General features: G+C 41.0%; 1 protein-coding gene across 1 annotated transcript in view; it reads right to left on the reverse strand.

The window, feature by feature from the left end:
- Window positions 1–275: 275 nt before the first annotated feature.
- Window positions 276–21,866, reverse strand: part of LOC133984721 (bromodomain adjacent to zinc finger domain protein 2B-like) — a 75,105-nt gene continuing 53,514 nt past the window's right edge. Inside the window, 29 exon segments of the mRNA XM_062424182.1 lie at window positions 276–1,743; window positions 1,910–2,053; window positions 3,465–3,766; window positions 4,393–4,539; window positions 4,646–4,781; window positions 5,393–5,715; window positions 5,824–5,984; window positions 7,325–7,480; window positions 7,711–7,957; window positions 8,085–8,899; window positions 9,683–9,827; window positions 10,442–10,504; window positions 10,594–10,825; window positions 10,906–10,980; window positions 11,379–11,602; window positions 12,001–12,255; window positions 12,816–12,956; window positions 13,326–13,391; window positions 15,302–15,328; window positions 15,688–15,732; window positions 16,008–16,073; window positions 16,743–16,808; window positions 17,102–17,163; window positions 18,250–18,342; window positions 18,974–19,196; window positions 20,779–20,807; window positions 20,810–20,855; window positions 20,857–20,887; window positions 21,057–21,117. Coding sequence (XP_062280166.1) covers window positions 1,587–1,743; window positions 1,910–2,053; window positions 3,465–3,766; window positions 4,393–4,539; window positions 4,646–4,781; window positions 5,393–5,715; window positions 5,824–5,984; window positions 7,325–7,480; window positions 7,711–7,957; window positions 8,085–8,899; window positions 9,683–9,827; window positions 10,442–10,504; window positions 10,594–10,825; window positions 10,906–10,980; window positions 11,379–11,602; window positions 12,001–12,255; window positions 12,816–12,956; window positions 13,326–13,391; window positions 15,302–15,328; window positions 15,688–15,732; window positions 16,008–16,073; window positions 16,743–16,808; window positions 17,102–17,163; window positions 18,250–18,342; window positions 18,974–19,196; window positions 20,779–20,807; window positions 20,810–20,855; window positions 20,857–20,887; window positions 21,057–21,117 — 4,538 coding nt within the window. The 3' untranslated portion in view covers window positions 276–1,586.

Consider the following 21,866-nt stretch of genomic DNA (forward strand, 5'->3'; position numbering starts at 1 on the left):
TCATCCGGATTTGAAAAGTTTTAGATTTTCATTTTTAGCATGTATATGTTAGCAAAGCTGGGTATGTTATTTTATAATGAGTAACTGACATAATACCCTGAAAAACAAGCCTTTGTGAACCAGTTTACACCTTGTATTTGCAGCATCTGTCAACACGCAGCCTTCAATACATAAATCATTTCTAATTTGAAAGTAAAAAGGGACATTACATACTTCCAGACTTCCCTTTAACCTGACTTTAAAGTAGTTGTGTGAGATAAAAGAACAAAAGTCAGTTACGTTGAAAAACATCCTTTTAATAGGTCCGTGCCACACACTAGTGAAAAATAAAGCTCCTACAAAAGAATGATACTTTTATTCCACAATATCTTAAATAAAGTAACTTCAAGTACTCTTGACTTGGGTACAAAAAAATCTAGCTGCCTCCATCAGGCCACAACACACAGCAAGGTTCAACACAGTGGTTACAAATGGCCTTAGGTCCTCTGTATTGTGGCAGATAACGAGGAAATGCATCATGGAAGCATAACTGAATGCTTGTTGTTCCTTTTTTTTTTCTTCTTCTTCTTCTATGGTGAGGAATGATTTCTGTGTCACTGTCCAGCTTTGGAGGCCTTGTTGGATTAAAATCATATAAAAAATAATGTCGTCATAAGAATGAAAACTAAAAACAATAACATCCCCTACATGCCCCTGTTGGAAGGGTAGGCACTACCAAGATTAAGGATACCACAGTGTTTGCAGAGGATATGTATATACTGTACAAACAATATTTATGATAATGTTTTCATCACGTTCACTAAAATAGATGCTACAATCATTCTAAGGCATAAACAATATCTTAATATTCTTAAACAATTTTTACACATCGTTCCAAACAAGACATAATATTGACATTAATAAACAGTATATACACATGAATCACCATTGTCTAACTGTCCCTCTGATGTTCCTGTAAATAAATGCAGTTTTACAGTTTGAACAAATGAATAAAGTCCTCTGATGCCCCAAAGCACTGAACAGTGTAAACAGTTTTTTTTTTCTTGGCTTTGTTTGATATTTGGGAGAAAAAATCATAACACAAAGACACATTCCTTTTCAATTCAAAGCAGTTCAGCTGATTCTTCCTTTTCATAGAAAATGAAGTGGACCTTGATTCATAAATAATTATTACAAAATTAAATACATTCACTATAATACGATTAAATAACAAAAAACTATTTACAAGTAGTGGAAAGTATTCTACCGCAGACATATCAGTGACAGTTGAGGATTCATTCAGTGCAGTGTTCGGAGACAGGGAATGGTATTGCACTACGACACCCCATTGCTCTGGGACTCTTTGGGGCTTTTATCCCTGTTGTAATAAATCCAGCGCACCTCATGTAACGACTTTTTTTTTTTTTTTTTTTTTTTCAAGGTGACATCTCTCTTAGCACACCATGGGCTCCTTTTTAATGAATTGACTTCTTTCATCCTGCACATTCTCCAACAAAAATAAAAATAAAAACAAAAAATAAAAATAAAACCAGGTGCCCCGATATGAAAAGAAGAAAGGGTTTATGGGGAGAATATGAACAGACGTTTTAGTTTGTTTGTTTCAGAAGCTCAGTCCAGCGCTTCTCGAAGAACTTCCTCATGGTATGACCGGCTCGACCAATCTCTGAATTGTCTTCATTGAATTTTTCACAGTTATCAAAGACCAAGTTGACATCAATGATGAAAGTCTCCAGGTTTTGATACCTGAAACATAAAGAAAATCTGGAGATGAGAACATATAACAGCTGATACATGACATTTTGTGGTGTAACTAAAACTTATTTCCCGTAAAACACAACTCGGACTTTAAATTCTGTGCAATGGCCCTGAACTCTTTCAGTAGAGGAAAACAGAGAAGACGGGCACTCACTGGCTGCTCACAAGCTTCTCACGTATGGTGGAGAAGTCCATAGGTTTCTTGATGACCTTCTTGTAGCCAGGGACTGATTTCAGGTTGACAGGTGTGAGAAAAGGCCATGCATCCTGATGCCGCTCCAACTCTGCAAGGAGTACCCTGTTGAGCACACAAACACAAAAGTTTATTTGTTAGGCTTTTGATATCATACAGAGAAGATGTCTCACATTGGGAAGTTTAAAGTGGTTTTAAACAATATTTTATACTTGCAATGAGTCACATGAACACTCATTTGTGAAAGGGGTCTCTTATAGAAACAAACCCACAGAGAATTATCATCCAACCCTGCAGTTCCCCTCATCTCTACAGCATGTTTTTTAGTGTCTATTTGCTAATTGTTTTTTTAAATTTTATCCACAACTTTACTATTTGGATTCATTTTGACCATTTTTGTCTGCAGCATGTAGAAAAACCTGATAGTAACTACCTGCCCAACACCAGACTACATACAGACACAGGTAGGAACTAGCTGGTGAACATGGCGTCACAATTCCTGCCTCAGTCCTGTGTCTCCCTAATTGCTGCCACTTACCCAGTGGTTCTCTCCCTGTGTCGGTGATTGTATGAGTGGGGAAAGCTGTGGAGCCCCACCGACTGCAACCCGTTTCATAATCAAGACGTCTACTTATACTCAGCCCTGTCAGATTGCAGCCTCTGCTCATTCAGGGAAGGCTTCAAGTCATTTACACAGTTGTCTTGTTGCTGCCTGTTTTCCTGGTTTAACCCTGTCTCTTGTTCCCTGCAGTCACATCTGCTCTGTCTCCTGTCCCCTCGTCTCGTCAGCCCTGATCTACTCTGCTTCCCCCCCACAGATTCTGCTCCAGACTTGCTCCCTTTTCCCCAGTTTACCTCGGCCCATGCTTCCCCATGCCTGCATTCAACTTTGCCTCACCTTAAAATAAATACCTAACATATCCCTGTCTCCTCGCCTGCGTCACATGCTCCGCACCATGTAACACATGGTGGAGCATTTAGCTGCTAAAGAGACAGATGTTTCCCCCAGGAGGTGTTAAAGAGCAGAACAGAGCTGACTTAAAAGGTGATAATATGTCAATGTAGTGTTTATAGCTCGCTTCTGCTGCTTCCAAAGGCCAAAAAAAAATCAGCTATTACAGGTTTTAAAATTGATATTTGATGTAAGCTTTTTAGGAATATGTATGTTTTTATTAACTATGGCAAAGACATCTATGTCTCATGAAATATACTTCACTGAATATCAACGAATATCAGCTAAATCGTACAGCTTATATCTGACCGTGTGCCTGTCATGAGGGGTAAATAACTTTTTAGGTTTGAATAAAATAATTCAACGTGTAACAAGTTTTCAACACAATCCTGGTTTTTAGGGTTTAATCACAATGTATATATTTACTAATAGAGTAAAAACACATCAGCTTCTTGCACCTTTTTTGTCGTACAGCAGGTGGCAGCTACTATATGATGAGGAGGGTTGATAAATAAATGGAGAATCTAAGAGAGAGACAAGTATGAGCAAGCTGGGAGCACATACCTGCATAATCCCAGGTCCCTGTTATTGTCTCTAGCCGTCTTGGCTCGTTTCACACACACAGGTCCCTCCTGATTGGCTGCTGGCAGAGCAGGTGAGCTCTCCTCTGTTTTCCTCTTCCTGCTGTTGTCTTTAGCTCCTTTCTTGGGTGTGTTGCTAGCACTGGCCGAATCGTCCTCCTCCGCCTCCCCATTACTGGCCTGCTTGCCATTCTTCTTTGCCTCTCCGCCTTTCTTACTGCCTCCTGCGGTGGATGCTACTGGTTTGCTTGGAGGTTTCTTGATTTTAGGGGATGGACCGCTTGCCTGCACAGAGTAAACAATGTGTATCCTCAGGTCAAGCGCAATTAAAACTAATAGTCTAATGTACAATTAGACCTACGGTCTCATACGGCCTTTTCTAAAATATTAAATCAACTTCTCATATCTTACAATACCAATAATTGTATTCACCCTTGACCAAATTTACATGAAAATGTCTGTAAAGTTTGTGATTAAACCTTCTTTATTTGTTTTCCACAAGCTCTTCACAGTTTAATTAAAATGAATATTAATGGAGAGTTTATGACAATTGTAAAAGTATAAAGGTTGAATTTGGACTGCTGAAAATAAATATTTTGATGAAATGTAATAAAGGATTAGGGATAAAAATGTCAAATCCTTGCAATAGAGAAGACATTAATACAAATTAAAATTGTTTGCTTTTAAAATACTGAATATGGGCTAATAATATTATCTATTTGCAGCTTTAATACAAACATATCTGTACTTGTTTTCAAAAACCGACACTGGCAAAGTCCTTTTATGGCGTGGATATTTTCCCAAACTCTTCAAGTAAAAATATACAGAGAATGATCGATTTTACATGATTGATATGTCAACAAATGGGTCATTGAGGACAGTTGATGATACATGACAAAATGTTCTGATACCTTGGATATGCAGGACGGGCAGTACCAGTCTCCCTCTGGGATAGTAGTGATTTTGGGTTTGTGACAATAAGTGTGGCAGCCTTTGTCACAGCCATCACACAGCAGGAGGAGGTCTTCGTTGTCGCCCTTCCTGCATATCTGACAGTACTGAAGAACAAGTAAATCCATTAAAAACATCAGTAAAAACACACAAGATGACGTACATATTTATTTAGTAATGAGATTGTGCTTCTACTATTATTCTGCTGCTCACCACTTTCATGATGGACCGCTCCCAGGCGATAGACTTCTGCAGTTGCTGGATGCACATGGCCAACTGGGCAGCACTACGCACTTCAGTCAGTGCCTTCCTCCAAACCTTCATGCCGTGGGCCACCTCCTCCTCACCACTAAGAGAAGATAATGAGGAATGATGGGAAGGTTGTGACAAACGCAAATACATGCGTATATATGTGGATATGTGGGCGTTTAGACAAATAAAGCAGTTAATTGTATCAGTTCCACCAGCCGCCAACAAGACAGCAGACCATAAAGAGCTCCAGCTGTGCAGAGACAGGTATGAGGATTTTGGGGGTATAGGGCACTGGGGAGAGGTACACACTGATTTCGTCATGTTAAGGGGATATTCATGCAGAAAGAGTGAAGGAGTGGAACCTGTGTAAGTGTATACTGTAAAGTGGGAGCCATGAGTATGCCCATAGCCAAGGTTACTAACGCACAACACCATGCAGATGACTGCGGAAAAATAAAGAGACAATACCAGTAAAAAAAATGGCTGAACAGGAAATAAAACTGAGTGGAGTGGAGTGAAGTACCCCCGCCCCCAAAAACTGCACAAGACCAAAGAAACAACAAAAGTGCAACAAGCCACCACAAAAATCAGCTGCGAAAGCAGCGAAGACCCTCCCTTTTGAGTAATATGGGAAACGTAAAGCACACACAGAGAGAGGAAAGGGTCTTAGTGGGAGAGTGGGGAGCTTTGGTTGGAGAAATGACCTACCCTTCCCTGTCAGCACTAGTGGATGGGGCGGGGGCAGGGACAGTGACCGTACCCACATTATCCAGCCTGATCTGAATGGTGGTACCTAAGGGGCTCCTCAGGTACCTTCTCTCGATGTTGCGCTCCAGATCGGCCAGACGTGTCACTGCTATGTCCAGTGGGTTGTCCAGGTGACGCAACACCCCGCCCTTCTCCCCCCGCTCCTCTGGATGATCTTTGGAGTCTTTGTCTCCCGCTGACACTGGCACTGATTTGGTGAGGGGCTTGTGCTCGTAATACACCAGATCCTCCCGCTCGGACTGAGGGTCCGGATATGTCCAGCCCTGGAGAAGAAAACAGTTTTTAAGTCATTTGGCCCCTTACCACAGTACTTCATGTGTTTAGAGATATTACATTACTAGCAAAATCTGTTTAGTATCCAAGTATTTTACCTTGACCTGCAGGCTGGCTGCAGTCACTTTCCTCTCCAGTTCCTCCACCTGCTGCAGCACAGCGATGTCCATCTCCATCGCCTGCTCCTCCACACACCAGCCTCGCACCGACTCCACACTGACCTGGCTCTCCTCCAGCTCATGCAGTTCGATCATGGCCACTAGATGAATGATATGACAGATATACACATGTCAGATATCAGTCAGCCATGAACACACAGAGACGCAGGCATGAACACATGAACGGAGTGGCCAAACACATAAAGATATTCCTACAGGACGATGACGTTCAATCATAAATAATAAAGGGCGCTTTCACACCTGCCTTGTTTAGTTTGGTCGATTTGAACCCTGAAGCGTTTACTCCCTTGGTGCGGTTCACTTTGGCAGGTGTGCACACAGCAATCACACTGTGGACCAAATACTGGACCAAAACCTTAAAGAAGAGGAGGTCTCAGTCTTGTTACAAAAGAACTGTAGTACGGTTCGTTTGCGGTATGAAAGTGATCCAACCATACAGGAAGCATTGCACATTTTTTGGATAACCCGTAACCAGCTGCCCTGCGCATTAATCTCTCTCTTCTTTAGCTGTCTAAAAGCAGCATGAAGGAAGACATTGTTCTCTAGACATTTACTTGGAGTGCGTTCAAATGTGATATTCTGCTCACATATTTTGGCTTTGTATATGGTCCAAACAACTGAGCCATATATTGCTTCAGGCTGGTGCCCAGCGGCACCATTCAATTTGCTGTGCTAGGGGGCACCAAGGTGAAAAAAAAGAAAAACACAACAAGTAGTTTTCATGGTCAGAAATGGTAGATATACCATTTATAAAGCACTTGATTTAGCTTTTGTTTATCATTGTTTTTATTAATAAGAATATGAATAATAATAATAAGAAAACAGTTGAAAAGTAGTTGCCGTGTGCGTCTTTCAGTACCACAGAGAGAGAGACGCTGTTTATTTCAATAATAACAGTAGTACACTTTATTGCTGATAGAAAATATGTTCAAAGACCATTTCACTAACATAATCCGCCCTCCTCTGTGGTATACGTTTTATTTAATCCCTGAGTGCTGTGGTTCATACATTAGTTTTATTTTCTGTTTTGTTCTGGTGAGAAGGAAAATGAAGCCTTTTATAAATGTTGTAGCCTATGTGCCATTTTTGAAACACAAACTCTCTTTTTCCCACCCGCCAACCCCATAAGATTTCTGACCCATGAACAGACTGACAGCTCCCACAGGGGTTTAGTTGGTACATTTTGGTTTACTTGAAATGTTGCTGTGTGAAACCAAACTGAACCAAAGGGAAAATGCAACAACTCATCCACTGATTCAGACAAAAGCAAACAAACTGTAGGTGTGAAAACGCCTTAGACTGCCTTCAAGTGAATGACACCAAGACTAAATCTTTTGTATTACTATAAAAAGGATCTACTTCCCATGAATCAAAACAGAGCACACTGAGTATGTGCTTGGAGGAGTGCTGTATCACTCACCGTCTCTGTGTTTAGTGCAGACCTGGGGGATGATCTCCAAGTACTTCTGCATTTGCCTCTGGAGGCCTTTCTCTCTCATGCCTCGGCTGTGGAGAGCATTGACTAGAGCCCTCAGCTCCTCAATGTCAGACACCCGCCACCAACCTGTCAGCATCTCTGAGACAATTAACACAAACAAGCATGTAAGCAAGAAGACACTGAACATACATGACTGCAAAAAGGTTCTTCTTTCTGCTTTGTTATAGACCCCGATCAAATTGTGTACAGCAGAGCAGAACACTCCCTAATCCAATTATCTTGGATTATTCATGCAATTGAAAACTTTTCAGGTAGGTGAATTCATTTCAATTAAAATATGAGCGACTTAGATGGATTTTGTTACTCACCCTCTGGGATGGGCCGAGCTGTCAGGTGGTCGAGGGATTTGGGCATCTCCAAGGCAGGAGAGGGCATGGATGAGGTTTTCTCGATGCGAGGTAAAGGTGATTCACTCTTACTGGAGACACTTGCTGCTGTGTTGCCCTCCAGAGAGTGACCCGGCATGGGGCTGCTGCACAGAGGCAGGCTGGGACTCATCATGCCACTGGGCCAGCTTCCAAAAGAAACTCCTAGCAATGAGCCACCTGACTTCACCTGGGGAGAAAAGAGGGGAAAAAAGGGTGAGCAAGGCAGAGGAGGAGGAGTCAAGAAGTTAACTTGACAGGTAATTGTACAGAAAATCAGCTATTTTGATTGTTCTATGTCCAGCCAGCAGCCTCACCTGCAGGGCTGATAGTGGGTATGTGAGGAGGCCAGCTGGGTGGTGCGGGCTGGCAGAGGCTGAAGCAGCAGAAGGGGTGAGAGGAAGTGCAGGGGATGGAGGTGGGGATCTGGGCCTGGCAGGGGTAGAGGACGCCTGGGGGGATACACGGGGCACTCCTGGTAGAGTTGTGGTGACGGAAGAGAGGTCACAGGGGTTGCGAGGGAGAAGACTGAACCAGTGTCCACTCCTCTCTGTCAGGACTCTGAGGAGCTGGTCGTTGGCTTGCAATGAAAGCTGTGGAGATGGAGCGGGGGGTGGAGGAGTGTTCCCTGGGCTTTCTCGTGGGGCTGTCAGGCATGGGACAGATAAAGAAGTGGAGGCTAGGGGAGGGATATTTGCAGTGTCATTAGTGGTCACCATGGAAGGAGTTGTTGCTACTGTGAGCTCAGAGGTATTGTTAGTGGGGGAGGATGATGTCACTATGGTAGCGGTATTAGGAGTGCCCACAGGGCTGCCATTTTGTCTCACATGGGGATTCTCCTTATCCTCTGTCTTCACAGTTTCTCTGCCAACATCTTTGTTGACATCCCGAACTGTGCACAGTGTAGATACACAGCCTGGTTGCTGGTAGAAGAGAGCTGAGGAGTTTTCCTTCCCCTCGTGCTCCTTCTCCTCATCTGTCTGTTGCTCCAAGCCTTGTGTGCAAATGCTCTGACCATCAAGGTTGGTGAGTTTCTCCTTCTGCAGCTCTATCTCCTGAGGTTCCTCTTTGACCTTGACCTCCTCTGCTGCTCTCCTCCTTCTCTGTCGCTCTTCCTCCAGTTCCTCTGGAGCTGCAAGGAAATAAGATTATAGAGTAGATTGTTAATATAAGTGAAAACTCAATTATAGTGGTCGCTTTTGTAACCGAGTGCTGATTATTCTGTAATATGATTCTACACTTGATTACGGAAGCTTAGTAGAGTTGAGTTATATTTTAGTTTACAGATGCAATCTCAAATTAGTCTTATGGTTGGTTCAGAGAATTAAGATAAAGTAAATCTACATCAGCTAATTTCACACTGCCACAAACAGCTGGACAAGCAGATTTCTTCTTTTTTCTTCTTACAATGTTTGTTACAAGTTTCTCCAGATATTTTTTGTCAAATTTAAGCATACAACAAGACTTAAGAGCCTTTTCACACCTGAAAGTCCAAACCAAACAAGTTGTATCCATTTGACTTTTTATGACATTGTTGGACCATATTTCAATTAAAGACTCGGTGTCTTTCTCTCTGCATGTGGTATGGCATTTTGGTTATGATGACAGCTGAACTTCCTGTAGTTTGTAAGTCTGAACCATCCAAAAAATGTTTTCAGACTAGAAATGAACCAAACCATGGTTCAGTTTGATCCAGACCAAGACCACCTCTTTTCTTCTGACCATGGTTCAACAGTTTCATATACTTATTATAGACATAGTTATTATAGACAGTTACATATTTCATATAGTTTCCATAGTCTGGGGGAGGTTTCACACCTATGATGTTGCTTTGGATCAAACTGAAAATACCAAAGGTTTGGACCAAACAAGATAGGTGTGAAAAGGCCTTTAGTGTGTATTGTATGGTAACTACCTTCTCCACTCTCCATTGCTTCAATGAAGACCCCTCCACAGTGGGGAAGTACCCAGTACCGGCGGCGGTAACGGTCCTGGCCGTACATCATGGAGCGCAGAGAATGTGATATCTCAAACAGCTTTCTTCTGGTCTGATGATGTTGCTGAAATTGAACATAACATATTTATTTTCATTTCTATACATGTTTTGATCAACAGACCTTCAGGAAAACAAAAGACAATTATGCTGCCTAATGTCCCTTTGTAATCTCTGTGATATATTAACCCTTACATGCTATGCTAATGAGGTAATTTATTTAGCTAATTAATGCCTTCATTAGCAACAGCCATATGTCAGCATACATGTATATAAAATGTACATTACACATGGCTGGCATCAATACTGTGTATTAAAGCAGTTCTTGGTTCAAGAAAAAAAATCAAAAAAATCAGATCACCTACAGTGTTGGGATGTTGCTCTTGTGTATTATACTTAAAAACAGACATACCTTTATGGCAATATACAGTGCAAAGTCACACACACCATTTATAGTGATGGTGAGAAATTAAAAACAGTAAAAACACGTTCACTTTCTGTGGTTTATCTCGTCATAGTAACTTTCCCAAGAGAATTTTTATCTACAGTGACTGTTTCCCTGTTTTAATCACATATTAGCGGTGTGAACCAACCGTGCATTCATTTTCTGATGCCTTATAAATTGAAGATAATAGGTATTTACTCTGATACAGCACTTGCACATTTTGATAGAGAACATACCTTGGCTAATTTCTCTATCTGCTTCTCCAGTTCCTCGATACTGGTGGCTTGGTCAACTTCATCCTGACAGGACAGCGAAAACACAAAGTCTGTTAGCCATCCTCTTAGGTCAGCTTTCATAACAAATCTATAGATGGATCTATATTTCTTACCTCATCATATAGCTCTACTTTTTTAACCTTCTTAATTTCTTCCTCCTCTTCGTCATCATCCTCCTCGGCCTGGTCATCACTGTCCTCGTCGTCCTCGTCCTCATCATCACTGTCTGCACCCAGTTTCCTCTTGCGTTTGACGGCAGAGGAGGGAGTACCAATGGACTGATTCTCCTCCACACCCACACTTGCCTCCCTCTTTCCAGTGCGTTTGGCATGAATGGTCCTCAACCTTGATTAACACGCATACATTGAGCATGACAGTGTATAGAAAATCAAATCTGGTCTTTTTTTAAATTAAAGATAACTTACTTCTTGAGTTTCCCCTCCATAATAACCTTGTCTTTCCTCATGTTTGCCATCTGGTCCAGGCCCTTATCGATCTCACTGCAAGAGGAAATGCAGTATTTTTTTTTGTCAGTTGCTTATAGTATGTTAATACATATTTCTGGCATTTAGTATCAGAATCTCACAATAAGTAAGTATGCTCAGAGAGGCTGGCAGTGATCAAAGTAAAAAGTTTAATAAGGTAGTATCCTGCAGCACATATTAATGAATTTAGTTAAAATCAAAATGGCTCTCTTGCTCCCTACTGCAGCTTTATTAGGTGTGTGATTGGCTGATTTTGTTTTTATTGTTTGAGTTCAGAGGTAGAGGAAGTAATGCAGATCACTTTATAACCATCCACCCACATTTTATAGTGGTTGGATGTATATAAAAGAGGCACATACTTGACAGTGCTCAGTGAGACACTCTGAGCTTTCAGTTTTAGCTGCTTCACCCACCTGATAACAGCTTTGCTGCAGGCCAGCTCATTAGCCAGGAAGCCCAGGATTGAGGCCTTCTGGACAGGCGTGTGTGCCTGGAAGGCCTTGGTTTTCAGACTGAGGGCCAGAAGGGCCAGTTCTGTATTGGCACAATGGGCCCCCATGTACATCTGTAGCACCTCAGATACATTATCCCTGTTAATGCCAACGTTGGTCAGGTGGTCCCCCAGCATGGTCTTTGTCTAGTAGAGAAGAGGAAGGTGATGAAGGAGGAAAGTTGACGAGCACGTCTTTGATACATTTAAGTTGATTTGACTTCTAAGATCACTGTTAATAACCGTGCAATATGTCAGTGCACTTATTCAAAGTATTGAAATAATCACTAACTACAAAACAACAGTACCGTAATGGAAATAATAACCAACATACAGTGCAGTAAGTCCTGCATTTAAAATCTGTTAAAAGTTTGAGTTGTAATAAATTTAAATATTTTATGAGGTGAAATTATTAATTTTGAAAAATAAGAAGAAATCCATGTCTGGTGCATTGACAAGTATTACGTATTTTAAGGTAGTAGGTGGTCAAATGTAGATGGTATGGTGGTAGTGGCAGGTGTAATACTGAAGGACAAATAGCTCACCTTTTGTCCAGGTGGCAAACCAGGATCACAGACTGCCAGAGAAAGCAGTTTGACCAGAAGGTCTTGGACTTGGCCCATGCTGTCCCCAACATTGAGCAAACCCTCCTGTAACATGCCCAGCGTGGGCACATCCAAACTCAAGTCCAGCCCCAAAACCTTCCCAAAGCCTCGCAGGAACTGCATCAGCATCAGGCAGTCAGACACGGCACGTCCTGGCAGGATCAGCCCCGGGATTCGGGAGAAGTCAGGGAGAAGCTGGACAGATGAAAGTGAGTAAAATTAGTTTTGTTCCAAGTTTTTGTGTGGACTGTAGAAAGTATTTACTGAAACAAACACAGGAAATTGGAATATATTAAACATCTGTTGAATATTATAAGGATGGTGCTTCCCAATTTATATTAATGACAGCTTATTTTTGTACATTATGCAGTACTCCCATTAAGCCACTTGGGGGCGCCCACTTCCACAAATAAAATGCTCACTGCCATGAGGTCTTATTTTAAGTAATGCCCCTAAAGAACATGATAAACTTACTATTTAATCATCATCATCATCATCATCATCATCATCATCATCATCATCATCATCATCATCATTATCATCATCATCATCATCATATTGTCCATCCCATCTTGTTACCTAAATTCTACAAATTTAGTAGCACTTCAATGCAAACAACAAATAATCAAGTGAACATCACACAGTAGAAAGAATAGAATAGAAACACAGCTTTAAAAGGTACATTATTTTCTTTGTGCTCAATAACACTCAACAACCTTCTCAGCACTGACCAGATGAGCTAATGTCTCAACTACCTTATGATCAGACAGACACATGTCTTCATTTGGCTTCTTCAGTTCTCTCGCTATCTCCAGCTCCAGCCTGCGTTGCTCCAATTTACGCTCTTTGTTCAGGCGCTTCTCATCCCTTTTTTCCTGCCGCAAGCGCTCACGCTCCTAGAGAGTCCAAAATTCAAGGGAGCATTAGGAGGAAAAGTGTGCGTATTCATTTGTGTGTATGTATGCATGCATATGTGTGTGGTGTGTGCGTGTGAAAACATACAAAAAAGTTTACTTGACTTTGCTGAGCTGTATTAGAATTCAGCCTAATGCTGCTGTGCATTCAAAGGAAAAGTGCTCGAGGGCCAGAATCTTTTGACTTGGTAAGTGTGTAGAAAAAAAATGAATGGAGGGAAAGAGTGCACAAAAAGGAGAGAAAGCGGGAATCCTTCCAGGGAATAATGACTTAGGCTCTTTTTATGGAGTGGACAGTGTTTTTGTGTCCATGTGTGTGTTTCTGCATGTATTTGTGTGCATATGGACTACCTCTGCTTTCTTGCGAGACTCGACAGCCTTCATCAGCATTACATGTTGCCTCCTCCTCTCTCTCTCCTACAGTGGCAAAGAACAGAGGCATATTAACAAGCACACGTTGTACATACACCAGTCAAGGTCAACTACATTTAGTATGTATTAATGTAAAATTGTGATGCACTAAATTCCATAGAGGCACCATACTTGAACAAACACAAAACGATGCTTCACATGTATACACTTTCACATGTATGGTGGAAGCATAAGTGAAGAATACAGTAGTACGATGACAACCAAAAAGCAACACATAGATGCGATACAAAGTAGATGTGATGACAGGCTCAAAAAAGAGAAGCAGCTGGAATCAGTGACGGCGCCTCTAAACTAAAGCTTGACACAACAAAAGCAACAAAATACTGGTTGCAAAAAGTCATCTGACATGCCACATTGGCATTACGATCAAAATAATAAATTCTATTACATGAGTCAATGCTAATGTTTATTTGACACATCACTAATATTTGGTGAGGGGATGACAAAGAGGAATGAATGGTTAAAAGAAGCTACAAACAGAGCAGTTCCACCTCAGTGGTTTTGGCAGCTTAAGTATTAGCACAGTATGTGACTGCTGAGGATGAGACATCTATGTTGTTCTTTGGTGCATGATACACAGTCTGCTGCAAAAGGGCACAGGAATCACTGGTGACTGGCTATCATTTTATTTGATCTCTTTAGGTTTCCCGCTCCACCGTATCAGGCTGTCATTCCCTCTGTGATCCACCAGAAACACACAATTGCCACTATTAAGGCTTGCCAAGAACGTTTCCAGCACCTAGTGACTAAAATGGGCTGTTTGTGTGGATTGTTTTGTCATTGTGATAAACAAAATAGGCGGGATGCCAGGCACTCTGCTACAATATTTCTATGTCCTTACTGGTTGATTTATCTTAAAATGGAAAACTTCAAAAAGGACAAGTTCAAAAAGGACATAAAGCCTGTGGCATTCAACGTTTTCTAGCTTTTCATTTCATCAAAAACATTGCATGTGCTAAAGGTTATTATGATAATATGGTACAATGCATTAAATTCAGTACAACTGCATGTTGACAGTCTTAAATACCAGGATTATTTCATGTATCTCAATTTGCCCCCCCCTTCATTGTGCCACGAGTGAAGGTACAAGGGGTTGATTCAACAATCGGCTCAGAGTTTACTGTGAAACAGATAGGCAGACCTTTAGATTCAGCTGCGACTGTGTATGAGTGAGAAGGGCTACAAGCAGGACAGCCAGGCCAAAATAAAATGCCACACAGAACCATATTTGTCCTCATGGTGGAATTGATTATATTGTTGTTTTACACTCTGTCAGAACTATTTTAAACCAAAAGTTGTAGTGTATCCTCATCAAACGCGGGGGAAAATCTGACTGGAAATCTCTCCACCATGAAGACAAAATGATTCTCAGTAGCTCTTTTCATTCTTTGTGCAGAGTACAGGAACAGTGAATGACAGAGGCTGGGATGGGGCAGGTTAAAGTCCAGCACTCTGTGGACTGCAGAACAGATGCATGAACGAACAGACACAAGCTCAATGTCTGGGCCGAATCGTCAAGCACTCACGGGTAACACAGGCTACTCCAATGCAACAGTTAGACGATGTATGTGATGGATGGAAACTCCTCGAGTGCACTTTAAGACAGTGAGTGTGGATTGGCAATCTTTGCAATGCATTCTGAATAGAGAGGGGAGGATGGGGGAGGGGGACAGAAGCTGCCTGGCCACCGTGACAGGGTCAGTTGTCCCTCAGGACGAGCAGATGGAGGCAGCATACTGACTCTTTTTCTCTTTTGTTGGTTTTGCTGGAAAGCCATGCAGAAGAATGTAGTATGACAGCAGCCAGTGCTACACTTAATGCATTGCTATGACAACCATAACACAACCAGTTACACGATGCAGGTGTTAGATGTACAAAAATAAACATACCCATACCATATCTAGTCTATGCCTCTCCAACTCCTGGCAGAGAGAGTTGGCAAAATATTATGGAACAGAAGTAATATCCAATACCAATAAGCAAGGGGTTTAATTAAGAGAAATACTGAAGACTTTCATTAAGCTGATGTTTGCTAATTAACCACTTGCACACCCACATTTATATATACTCGCACATGCCTACATTTAAATGCACATAGAGGCACAAATATACTTACACACACACACACACGCACACACACACACATATATACAGTCACAATCATCCCAGTAAGTAACTTAATAACTGCAAATTCTTATTCAAGGGAAGTTTGAGGTGAAGGGTTTTATTCAGCATTAACTAATATCTTAAAGAGGCTGAGCAAGTTGTAGTTAAAGCTTACCTGGTGTTTCAGAATCTCTGCCTGCTGTCTCCTCAATTCTTTCTCCTTGAAGGCAAGAAAGAGAGGATGAGGAAAAATCAATATGCTTCCATAGCGCCAATATCATGAAAATCACCACGGACTGATGGAATTTCAGCCCATTTCAAAGGGCCGCTCTGAATTTTATTGCCAGCTACTTCTTCAGTGGAAAAAGCCTTGTATCTTGGTAAATATAAAATGATTCAATTCATGTGATTTTTGAGTAATACCATATTGTCCAATGTACATGCATGACTATTATAATACCTGTTCCAGGGGTTTTATTAAAAACATAAATATACCTTTATCCGTTTTTCAGCCTCCATTATTTTGGCATTGGCGACTTCTTCCTTCTTTCTCCGTTTTGCCTGTGAATACAGATTAAGGTCAAAAATCATAAAGAAAGACATATATCAATCAGTCTTGGATGAGGGCTTTGCTGCACTTTAACTGATTGTTTGCAGTTTTCTGGTTTGAGCAAAGATTTCATGCTCCTGAATGCCAGTCAAATTTGTAAAACACAGCGAATGAATAATGTATCTCTTTAACACGTAATTGTGAAAATGTTGAAGCCTCCCGTTAAGAGTGGCTTGCCAACCGTGTCAACTCAAAATTGATTTAGTCCTGCTAAAACACTTTGAAGCTCCTACAGTATAATTGTGTGTGCCTGGGTATGTGTGTCTGTGGATACGCATGCATCTTTGCATGTGTGTTTGTGGAAAACAGCACCTTTTTTTTTTCCTCGACCCACTTATGCTAAACTGTTACTGTTGTCTGATGAAAAAAATACTTTTCTGTCCAATTTAAATAAGGTCTGAAAAGGCAGCAACAGCCTTTTTAATATTCAACAGCCGTCAACCAAGACCAATTTAGCATTAGTTCCATGTGGAATTATGCCTAAGAAGACGCAACTCCTCCAATGCATGCTGCTGTTCAGTAATGAGCTTTAGGAAGATTAAAACACTATAGACTGAGGGGCTGTAGCTATCCAGGAATGTTCTGCTTAATCAGAGGTGCTGTTGGATCAGATTCTGTACCTCCAAAATTTGCTGTGCCCTGAGTTCCTTCTCCATCCGAATTTGCTGAATACGCTTGATCTTCTCCTATTAAAAAAAAAAACAGAAACAAAAAAAAACAACAACATAATCTCTTAATATTTTAGACATTGGAAAACATCCTTAGATGAAACCACTTTCCAATCACTCGGCTCCAGTAAGGGTGGGCAAAGAGACACGACAATAAGTCTAGTAATGATGACGATTGAAAAGCAAAAGCATCAGAAAATAAGCGTTCATCACTTCCTGTTGTGCACACGGGGACGATGTGTGTCAGGACACTTTAGATAAGGAGAAAGGAAAGAAAAAGATTTGTCAGCACAGGTGTGAAGCAAACCCACCTGCTGCTTCAGGATCTTGATCTGCTCTTTCTGCTTCCTTCTCTCCTCCGCTGCCATGATAGCTACAAGAGACAATTGAGTTTTACATTAGTATCCACAAAAATGACCTACGTAACAGGACTATCAACTGTATTTATATCAGAGGTGATTACAGTTTTTAAACTTTATTTATTTAGGAGGTCTCACTGAAATCAAAATATATTTTACACAAGAGTTCAAGGAATATAGAGAACTAGATCACAAGTAACGTGAGACAGTGACAAGCAACAATCACAACCAACACAAACACACTATTTTAAATGCATGAAAATTATTAGATTATTTAGTGACTCTAACTTTAAGTAGTAAGGAATTTAGTAAAGTTAAACCAGCTATTTAAGCATAACCATCAAGACAAATTAAACACAACTTATCTAACACCATGTTGTTGTGAGCGACAGTATAAAAACCAACAGTAGTTGCAGCAGTTATCACACTCTGACCAAGTCTAAACACCGACTGCAATGGCTAGAGGACATTATTAACCTTCATGGAAGCACATTGTGTTGAGCTGACCAGTGATTCTAGGATTTTAGATAGACAGCACATCTAAGATATCAGCAGATAGTTTTTGTTACCAGATTTATACAACTGAACCATCTAAGCATCTTTTTTTTTTTCTTCTTACCAGCTATAAAAGTTGAATTAAAGACGTGTGTTATAATAGCAGGGGTGCTCAGATGTTGAAAGCACAGATGATAATTGTTTTCTCTGCAGACTTTATATTTTAATAATTCAGCGCATTATACATTTCTGAATATATTACAGGTCTAAGAGAAGAAATTTGGGCTCTGTCTTTCCATCTAACGACCAAGCTCACACTCTTGAGATGACACTGTGTGTAGGTAAAAAATTAAAAGGTATTAATATTCTGAAACCAGAATTATTCATTCATGCCAGCAATGGAGATTAGCGTATAAGAATATTAAATCTTGTGTTCAAAGACTATAAAAGCATCACTATTGGCCCTACAGGGGCAAATGGTGGGGCTGGTCTTTATTACATGCATTTAGATCAAAGTAGTTGAAAGACTGACTGACCGATTAACCAGGACTGCCTTGCTTCTGGCTCTGTACTCTTGTTAAATGCACTAAAAGAAATGAGTTTACCTTGCTGTTTCCGGGCTTCTTTGGCTGCACGCGCCAATGCTTGCTTTTCCAGTTTTCTCATCAGTTTCATCTGGGCTGCCTGCCGGGCGATTTCTGCACAGTGAGGAAAGAAAGGCCATGTCAATGAGAAATTTCTGGAGAGTACCTATATGCTGCTATAGCCTGATAAAGCATGTTTGACTGAGATCATTCTTTTTTACTAAAATTTACATAAAAATTAGAGATATCTATTTAAAATAAATTATTCATTTTTCCCCAATAGGAAAAATGTACGCAATTTTGCTAATGACATTTTCAAAATCGAGATATAAATGATTAAAATATTTTTACTTGGCTACAAATGTCTGTGTAATTCTACCAGAGGGCTCTGGTGCCATAAAAGATGCTTCGACTTTGTAATCATCCTCCAACATCTGCAGTTATGTTATTATCAAAGCTAAAAGCTCGGCATAGGCAAACATCAAGAAAGACAACTTAATAATGCCCCAAGATAACAACTCTGAATGATCCTGACATGTATCTGGCTATTTCTACACATGAAAATAGATGTTTCTAGTACACCAGATGGAGAAAGTTTGCATATATTTACAGTAGAAATATTAAAAACACAAATAAACTAGTTTTGAATCAGTTCTTTGGCCTCTGGCATGTATATAACGGCTGGTTGATTAATGGAACACATACTTATGACAAACATATTTCAAGGCTCATTTCCTCTGCTAACCTTGAGCCTCTAGTTTGCGCAGAAGTTTGACCTCACTGGGACTGGGGCCCTCCGGCACCAGTGGATCGCCCACATTAGGGGGTCGTCCCTTTCTCCGTCGGCTACCTTTGCCACCTTCGCTTGCTAACTGACGGTCTGAATTTGGGGGGCGACCCCTCCGACCTTCCATCGCCAAAATATGAGGAATGACCTCCTCTTCCTTCAACAGGCTCCACTGTAAACCCTGGAGAGAGAAAATAAAGTGGACATGGAGAGATCGGGGGGAGTTGGGGAGTTGGGGAGGCAACAATGAAAGATTTGTTTTGACAGATAGTACAACAAGTACATACAACAATTTGTGTGACAAAGGACAATTTAATCATTACCTAGACTGATCTGGGTGTATTCAAAAGAGTATAAAAACTTAGATTCTGCATTTTTTAAATCATGCATTATTCAATGTTCTATTATAAACATGGAAAAAGCTGGCTAAACAGTACAATAAATAAGAATTACTCATTTGATGATCATCTATTTTAGGTTTTATCCTCACTGTTTTTCTGGCCCCTCAGCACTGCATGTATTTATTCTATTTCCTCTGTTCTGCTTCCAATAATACACAGCTATCTATTTTCTAGTTTATCTCTCTGTATCACAGACACATAACATGGCATATATCACTGGTCACCTGTGGAAGTAATGTCAGCTGATTATTACATTTCTCCATGCACAGTGAGAGGTCTATGAACTAGAACTACTGAGGATTTTGGTTGATTCCTATCCATGCCCTGACAGTGACTGCTGCATGAAGCTTTGCCTGCCGCTAGATGAAAAGATGAACAGGGATCAGGGAGAGAGAGAGAGAGAGAGAGAGAGATGAAAGGCAGTCACCTGGGGTCCTTCTCTGGCTTCATAGAAGTCACCAACCCTTATCTTTGCACTGAAGCTAAAATTATCACGCGTGAGGCCACTTATTCCATTTCTGGATAGATACTATAGAAGAGAAAATAATAATGGCGTTGGTTTAGGCAGAAAAAAAAGGGAAATTAGCGACATTGAAAAGCAACTGGGAGGCACTAGATTCGAGGGAGTCTAAGGTTACAGTGTGCATCTGTGCAGTGCTGCTAATCATTATAAAAGCCAGGGGACAAAAAAAGAGCAAAATCTCTCAGGGAAGAAAAACGGTTCTGACCTTGGGGTGCACAATTCAGGCCCTTTCTTATTTATCAGCACCATGCTTGGCTTTTTACTGCCTACTGACTGACTAGCAGTGAGTGAATGATCCTGAGTAGATATTTTTCTGTTTGGACTACTGCGCTCAAAGGCAGTTCTGACAATCAATGTATGAAGCAAACAGAAGATTATAGTCTATCTATAATATATTGTTAAAATGGGGCCTAGAGCTGTGCATCCCAACACTAACCATTAATCGTTTTTTGGGGAAGGGAGAGGTGAAAAAAGTGGCACAAGAGTGTATCTAAGAAAATCATCTCTCACTATTAGGGTCACAGGAAAGCAGGGGGGTTGGGGTTGGGGTTGGGGTTGGGGTTGGGTTGGGTTTGGGGTTGGGGTGGGGCGGAGTGCAGCTGGAGCAAAAGCAGAGATAACATTAACAAATCCTGATACACCAAGCATTTGTTTGAGCAATGTGAATGGGCAGTGTTGTAATTATTAGTAGAAATTTCCCTCCACCCACAATGGCGTGATTTGGTCTCTCTCGTATTCCTACCCTGTTACAAACTCAACTGCCCATTCATTTTGCCTCAGAACATTTGCTTCTGGATCACAGCTGTAGACAATGCTGCAGTGCTGGTACGCCGAGGTACCTTCATCACATCTGGGTACTGCCTTAGTTCTTGCCACACGGGGCGTAGTACGCCACCTCGCCCTGCGGCCGCCCAGAACGCTGTTTTGACTCTTGTTTCTCTACGCCACCTGGTTTTAAGAATGAAAAAACATCAAAGTTGTTCATGAAGAACAATGAGAATAGTACAAGCGAGAACATGAGTGGATATGGGCATACAAGTGACAAAGATTTCAACACAGTCAGAAGTGAAGCACTTCATAAGCCAGAGCTTTATTTCTCTCAGCCTCTTGTACATACCCCAACTCCAGAGGTATCATCATCTCCTTCTCATCCATCACCCTCTTCCTCTTCCCTAAGCCTGTGGAGAGACAGAGTTCAGCCATCAATCTGACAGCAAAACCTATGACTGAAACCCTCACACATACGGTAACTGCAGTCAAAGCCTGTGAACTTACTGTAATCATACCAGGCAGGAACCCAATAAAACCCCTTTCAGACATGGAATACATCACATTGCTGGCTTCATCTTTTTGTTGAAGTGATGGCTTTTTGTCAAGTGTCTTTTATGTTAATGCTTCTACTTATTTCACAAATGACAGAGCTACATGCTTGTGTGATATTTGCACCTGGTGTGCAAGAAGGAACAGTGAGAGAGAGTAAAATATGTTATGCTTTGGAGGATGTTGACTAGTTTTCGGTGTCCTCTCAGGCTGCATCACTGATGAATTTTGGCCATTGAAATCTTAATTAATAACCGTCGTAAACATGAGGGACGCTTGCCGCTGCCCCCTCATAATGAATCCACGTATACATTTTTTCATCAATTTCATCATTTAATGTTATTCGAGAGCAGACCCGGCTGCCTGTTATATAATGCACAAGCACTGACTGAGAGGACATTAAGTTGGGACTCTAATTAGCTCACACTCTGTATGTTTTGCTGGATATTAATTTATTCATCCATGCAGTTAATATGAATGAAAGTCCTGTTTTTGTGGTTGTTCAAGTTGTCTTTTAAACTATTCTGCCTCCTCTCATAGTATTATGCAACAGATTTTACTTTACTTGTCCAAAGGAGCTGAAGATTGAGATAAAACATGTTTTCAG

Source organism: Scomber scombrus, chromosome 1, assembly GCF_963691925.1.
Source record: "Scomber scombrus chromosome 1, fScoSco1.1, whole genome shotgun sequence".
NCBI lineage: Eukaryota > Metazoa > Chordata > Actinopteri > Scombriformes > Scombridae > Scomber > Scomber scombrus.